This window comes from Mandrillus leucophaeus, unplaced genomic scaffold, assembly GCF_000951045.1.
Source record: "Mandrillus leucophaeus isolate KB7577 unplaced genomic scaffold, Mleu.le_1.0 Scaffold406, whole genome shotgun sequence".
Taxonomy (NCBI): domain Eukaryota; kingdom Metazoa; phylum Chordata; class Mammalia; order Primates; family Cercopithecidae; genus Mandrillus; species Mandrillus leucophaeus.
This window is the reverse complement of record NW_012104321.1, coordinates 343,188-350,835: the sequence shown is the minus strand read 5'-3', so window position 1 is coordinate 350,835 and position 7,648 is coordinate 343,188. Positions and strand designations below refer to the sequence as shown.

Genomic DNA, 7,648 nt, shown 5'->3' with positions numbered 1-7,648 from the left:
GAGTAGCTGGGACTACAGGCGCCCACCACCTCGTCCGGCTAGTTTTTTGTATTTTTCAGTAGAGACGGGGTTTCCCCGTGTTAGCCAGGATGGTCTCAACCTCCTGACCTCGTGATCCACCCGTCTCGGCCTCCCAAAGTGCTGGGATTACAGGCTTGACCCACTGCGCCCGGCCAGCAACTCTTAATTACTGAATCTAGGTGCCATGATTTCAATGTTCATCTCCTCCAAATCTCATGCTGAAATTTGATTCTCAATTGGAGATGGGGCTTAATGGGAGAATAGGGCATGTTTGGGTCATGAGAGAGATCTCTCATTAATAGATAAATAGATTAATAGATTAATGCCCACCCTTGGGGTGAGTGAGTTCCTGAGAGAGCAATCACCTCCCCCACTGTCTCTCCTGCTTCCTCTCGGGTAGCGAGTGTCATGTCTGCACATACCAGCTCCCCTTCCATTTCTGCCACGAGTGGAAGTAGGCTGAGACTTTCACCGGATGCCCAGTCTTCCAGCTTGCATAATCCTGAGCCAAATAAACCTTTTTAAAAAATAAATAAATAAATTACCCAGTCTCAGGTGTTAGAGCAATGCAAAATGGACTAAGATACGACGTGAAGGCTATGCAGGTGTTAATAGTACAAGTCTGAATGTGGCACATATACACCATGGAATACTATGCAGCCATAAAAAAGGATGAGTTTGTGTCCTTTGTAGGGACATGGATGCAGCTGGAAACCATCATTCTCAGCAAACTATTGCAAGAATAGAAAACCAAACACAGCATGTTCTCACTCATAGGTGGGAACTGAACAATGAGATCACTTGGACTCAGGAAGGGGAACATCACACACCGGGGCCTACTATGGGGAGGGGGTGAGGGGGGAGGGATTGTATTGGGAGTTATACCTGATGTAAATGACGAGTTGATGGATGCTGACGAGTTGATGAGTGCAGCACAGCAACATGGCACAAGTATACATACGTAACAAACCTGCATGTTATGCACATGTACCCTAGAACTTCAAGTATAATAATTAAAAAAAACAGAAAAAAGAATATTGCAAGTCTGTTTTTCTGTATCTTAAAAGTTTTCTCAATAAAGGGAATAGTTTCCCAGCTTAAAAATACACAAAAATATTTAAATGGCATTATAGTAAGATGTAATGTATGGCCAGGACTAAATTGGGATGGGCAGTCCAGCAGTAACATGTATTTGAGGTACATCTGAAGAAATTTGAACAAGGATTGCTATTAGATATGATGAAAACTTCTTTACATGAACAGTTAGAGGTTACTACTGGGGAAAAAGACAAGCAAAATGAAAAACAGAGTGTACTATGCAGTTCCCTTTTTAATTAAACAAAAAATAAGTGGAAATGAATCCAGAAAGCTTGGTATAGTGGTGATCTCTGGTTTGTAGGAATGTACCATTTTATTTCCTTATTTTTGTTTATCTCTTTTTGTCACTTTTTGCAATGAACATATGTATTTTTATAATAATAAAATGTACTTTCAAAGTAGAAATACATTATTTAAAAAAGAAAGCTCATCACTGCAAACTTGAATATGAAATTATTTGCACAATGTATTTACTTTCTATTCAAGACCTACTTTCTTACAAAATAAAATAACTTGGAAAATTTTGTGGAAACAATTTAATGACAATTTTGTTTCTAAAATGTAGTTATTAAAAATGAATGTTAAATATTGCAGAATTTTTCTTTCTAATTTGACAATATATTGAATGCATTATACCTTAAAGCCCAAGAAGATTAATCTATTTTGTAGCTGATTTTCCCAGTTTATAATATCCCCAAGATGGTAAATCATAAAAAAGAATCTTTCAAATTATTATTTTCACTACAGTGTAGTCACAGGAAGCCATTTGTTCTCATTAGGTGAACTTTACTATTTCTTTGCAGTTGTCTTCATGTTCTACTTGCTCAAAATGACACAGATATATTAAAGGTTTTTTTGTCCCCTTCACATTACAAATATTAGAGTATTAAAACTTTTGTGGAAAGAGAAATGTTAGTATCATGTATTTTCGTTACATGTGTGTCTCTGAACATATTCAGGCTATTATGGTATTTTCCCCTTCATTTTACTATTTTAAAATTAAAAAGTGGATCTGGGTTAGATTTTCATTAAGTATATGAATGTTAGGAGCCTTACATTACACAGAATTTAGATTTCTAAAATGGAAATCTTATTAAAATTCTGTTCCATTAAAATGGAACAGAATTCCAGATTTCTAAAATGTATAAAATAACATATAAAAATATATTCTCTCTGTCTTTCACATTCACTCAACTAGTATTTGTGTAATAAATACTGAATATCAGGCATCTTCTTAATGTTTAATCCTTAGTCTTAAAGATTTTGTGGACTTTTTTTTAAGAAAATGGCTGGCAATACCATATTTGCATCTGTGTGTAACACACATTTATAGTCCTGATGTTCCTTGTATTACCCCATCATTTACAAACAGTTACATAAAAGAACAAAAGAGAGAAAGAGATATTCCAGACGCTGAGATAGTAGCAGTGAACACCAAGCAGACACAACCAGACAAGTTTTTTGTCTTCATAAACCTCATATTCTAGTCAATGAAGACAGGCAGTAAACTAAAAACCAAAGAAGTAAACAAGAGAATTTCACACTGTGTTAAGGGCATAAAGGAGATAAACAGAAAGATGAGATTAAGAGAAACTAAGTGAAGGGAAGGAGCTACTGTCTAGAAAAGAGCCATCAGGGAAGATGGTTCTGCCAATGTTGCATTTGAGCTGGAACTCGAGTGATGGGTCACTGTTCACAGAACCAGGACAAGCATGGTGACAGGGAAAATCATACTGCCAAAAACATTCAACTCTCAATCCTGCTTAGTGCTTCAGGATTTCCTCATATTGCTTTTGGTCTTGTCATGTTACATTTAGTCTCTATGCATTCTACTCTACGTAACACCACAGATACATTTTCCAAAAATAAAAAATAAATGCAAACACACAGCTTACGTTGTGTTGTATTTCTAATTTGAAACACACACACACACACACACACACACACACTCTGAATGGCTTAATAAGGCATGTAGGATAGAATCCACACTCCGCAAACCAGCATCCATGGCTGCTAAAATTGTACCCTTCCCTATTTATGCAGTTTGAACACCTACTGTTTTCAAACTAAAACTTTTTATTCCATCAACACTGATTCATTATAAACCGTTAATCATTTTCTAAGTTTTTAGATTTTGTTTCATTTTTGGTTTATTTTTAACCATTTCATCGGGAATACCTCTGCCCCACAATATATCTCTATTTTAAGCCAACCTCCAATTTCATATCCTTGATTGGATAATGCAAACAAGGAATGATTTCTCTTTCTGTAGAACTCCTTCAGCAGTTATCAGTTCTATTTAACCTACCTTCATTTTGCAGTTACCAGTCCTATATAATGTTGCCAGTTTCCTATATTAGCATGTATATGTCGTATTTATTATAACTTACCATCTCTGTAGTATGGCTCATCCTTTCCTATATTCATTTATATCACTCTAACTAAATTTTTACACTCCTGGGGGCAGATATCACATTCTATGCTTCTTTCAATTTATACGTCTTTTCATATATAGTACCAGCACAAAATGAAGTCTCCTTTTGTAAAAAGGGTGAAATATTTTGAAATGTCTTGTATTTCTTATTACTTAAAATTGCGATAAAGTTTAGAGATTAAAATATAATAATAAGATAATAATTGTTGCAGATTAACAAAATTCTGTTGAAGCTTTGTGTTTAGTACTTTGGATGGTGACTACGGGTTACAAGAATACCAGGACAGCCATATGAGACTTACATAGTGCTTAATTATTTCATATTCTTGCAGTTTTCTTTAAGATGGAGGAATACATAAAGAAAAACAGTTTATTAAAACTTGTTTTTGTACTCTAATTATAAAACCAAGGAAATGAAAATATTTGCTAATTAATCTTTCCTCTTTAATCTCATGTTTGGTAATAGAGCATATTTAATTGGAAGTTGGGAGCCTATATGCATTACTAATATATTTGTTATAAATGTTAAGAGCAATTTTTGATTGAGAAAATCATAAATAAAACCGTTTTATGTTGGTCTGTGTTTGCTAAAAGTCTGTGAACATTTTAAATATTCATATTAAGTAAAATTTCATTTTATTTTATTGATTTCATTCATTTCTTTTTGTTTTCTTCTTTTCAAGGCCCTGTGGAATCCTACATGCACTGAAGGTTTATTTAAACCAGTACTTATTTCAACTTAGGTTAAACCATTATTTGACAATAAGAAATGCATCACTAATCTATGACATGTAAAATATTGAGTAAAAACAATGTTTTCATCATTTCATATTTTAAGTATGTAATATAGAAGTATTTTCAGTTCAATTCACAATTTTTGCATTTGCAAAAATCATATAAAATATTGATGAAGATTCAACTAAACATATTTCTGCTTTATTCTCATTATATTTTTAAATCAAAAATAGATTTTGTTTAAAAATTATTTCTATATGCAAATATTCTAAAATGTAATATTCCACTTGGCAGTAAGTATTTTTTGTTCACTCTTCTCATCCATGTCATTGGTCTCCCTGGTTATAGTCTTAATTTAATTTCATCACTTATTCTATGTAAATTAGATAAGTTTGAAAACAATGCCTTTAGTGTCTTCCATCTTAGTAGGACATTTCCTACTGAAGAACAAAATGATCTACAATCTGTTTTCCCTCGCATCAAGATCAAAAGATGAAAGCAATATGTCTTTAATTAGAATAAATAATGAAGAGTCTTATTCTAACTACAGAAAATGTAACACCTGTTTAGATTACTAAATAGTTGAAGATGATTTATTGGAAGAAAACCTCATATTAAAGGGAGTCTCCTGAATGTATCCGAAAAGGGTATCTGTGGCCTAGACATGACATTGTTTCCTTATTTCTGTGTGTCTCTGTCTGTTGCCTTTGTGTAACAGGTCACTTTAATTATCAAGTGACCAGGTGGCTACAAGGCACTCCTGAATGTTGCAGTTTACTGCAAGGATAGGTGACAGAGATAGACAGCCCAAAAGAATGGCTCAATGTTGTGGTCAGGGTTCAGGGCAATAGAAAAGTCATAGAGCCAAGAAGAAGAAAGCAGGTTTTACTGAGAGTTCTCCGTGTCGTGCAAACAGACAATGAAGTAATCATGGTTAATGATGGTAACCTTTATAAATATGTTATAAAATTAATTAAATTATTTCAATCATTATGTAACATAATATTATGAATCGTAAATGCTGGGTTTAAAACATGGTATTAAAATAAAAACTATAAATATATTTATTTACACAAAATAGTGTATTTGCCCTTGTTTGTTTTGCCTCTTAAAACACCTTCTGTGATCTAAAATACAAAAACATTTGTTTGTTTTTCTAACAGTTTTCTGGAGTTCCTTCTTTTATCCTATTCTTATCTCTTTCTTTTTGTTGTCTTATTTTATATTTGAAACCTTTAAATGCAGATAATGTAAAACTCCATTCCCTTAAATTAAAGCACTCCTCTGGTAAAGATTTTTATCTACATGAATGGTCAATACCGTATTATCTTGAAGAAGCAAGAATTCAATTGAAGATCTTTTGACCAGGCTACCAAGACAAAATAATTTGTATTAGCAAGTAAAGTAAGTCAATAAAGAAAGGTACATTTTTTCCTCAAAAGCAATTTAGCTGAAGCTTTAACTACAGAAAAGAAAAGGTCATCTGTTTCAAACGGTACAATTTTATAATTTATTTTTAATACCAGCAAAACACTATTTTTCTTTCTTCCCTCCCTCCTTCCTTCCCTCCCTCCCCCCCCCTTCCCCTCCTTTTTCATTTTATTCTTTCCTTGTAACTGAATCAATTCTAAACATACATCAGTAAACATGTTTAAACATCAATAATTTTATTTTCAAGGGGAAATATTTTCAGACTTTCTCACAGTGTTCATTACATAATTTGTCCATTAGACTCTTAAAGTGTTTTGTATAAATATTTATTTGATTACATTAAAAGTGAAATTTAAATAGGGATTTTTGGGGGATGTTGTTTTCGTTTTTAGAAAAATGTGTGAGAACTGTTGTAATTTTTGTGCTATGTTTCAACGTGTAACAAAATTATGGTTGATAATTATTTCCCAAAGGAGGGACAAGAGACATCAGTATTTATTGATCAAAGGAACATTATTTTCTACTATTATGCCAGCATGTTTGTCCAAAATGTTCTCACAATCATTAATTCAAAATATAAGATTGAGCAAACTTGTCATTATCTTTCAAATAAAGAAAGGAACTCAAATTTTGAAGAAGTCAAGTAACTTTCTCAAATTCATGTAACTTTTCTAACAAAAGATAAAGACATAGATTGTTCTCATGTGCTCCACATCAAAAGTCAGGGTTTTGTTTTGTTTTCCTGATTCCAAAATGCTGGTGGGTTGTAGAATTGCAGAATTAAATACAATGTATGCATTGATTACATATGCAAATATATAATTGTGTATTATGTATATATTATATTATTAAGCTTGAATTTTGAAGTACTCCTTATGAACTAGGGATAATTGCAATGGTAAACCTTTACTTTGTGAATGCTACCTACTATGTGTAAGGTGTGAAATGTATGAGTTAAGGGAAATATTTTATAAGAGTGAGAATTATTTATACAAATATAGAGAAATGCATGGAAGGAAAGCCACGGACCCTTTAGCTAGGTACTTCAATGACTATGAACATATTTATGTTTTAAATCATTCTGACAATTTAATTTGACTTACCAAGTTTTAGAATGTAGGCACTTATCATTATCTGTTAAGTTTATTACATATAGCTATGTTTTAAATGATTTTTTAATGAAGACCCTAAAGTAATATGTTATTATATGCATACGTTACTATATGATATCCATATGATTTTATTGTGACACATGATTTTATTGTGACACACATAAAAACTTCCTTAGTTTTCCTTAGTTACCTAAATTTAATATTGTTTTAAATATTTATTTCATTATAAAACAAAATGCACTTTCTTTTTCATATCTAACTTGCAACTAGAAGCAGAAATGTCCAAATTTAACAAGGAGATGCTTTTCATGTTGTATTTTGAGCTTACTTCTCCTTATTGTACTCTCCAAATACAGTTATATACTATTTTAAGTTTTCCATATGTAATCACTCTCTCTAAAACAAATCTCTATCTTACTTGGTGATTTTTTAGGTAATCACCAGTATTGTATGCTGGCACCTTGAAAAGGAAACAATAACACTAACTTATTTTCAAACACGTCAATTTCATTTGCTATATTTACTTGAAACAAGTCTACATGTCAATGAATAGATTGATGTGTATATTCCCCTTTGGGGGAAAGAAAAAGAAAAACTATTCTTTCTTGGTGTTAATAAGCATTAAGAGTTGTTAGAATTTTTTTTTTTTTTTTTTTTTTTTTTTTTTTTTTGAGACAAGATCTGGCTCTGTCTCCCAGGCTGCAGTGCAAGTGGTGCGATCTTGACCCTGCAACCTCTGCCTCTCGGGCTCAAGCCATCCTCTGACCTCAGCCTCCCAAGTAGCTGGGACTAGAGGCACACACCATCATACCCGGCT

General features: G+C 32.6%; 1 protein-coding gene across 1 annotated transcript in view; it reads left to right on the top strand.

Moving 5' to 3' along the window:
- Window positions 1–4,372, top strand: part of CCSER1 (coiled-coil serine-rich protein 1) — a 721,948-nt gene extending 717,576 nt beyond the window's left edge. The window contains exon 10 of the mRNA XM_011992176.1: window positions 4,237–4,372. Within this exon, the coding sequence (XP_011847566.1) occupies window positions 4,237–4,296 (60 nt within the window). The 3' untranslated portion in view covers window positions 4,297–4,372. The remainder of the gene's footprint in view (window positions 1–4,236) is intronic.
- Window positions 4,373–7,648: the final 3,276 nt, after the last annotated feature.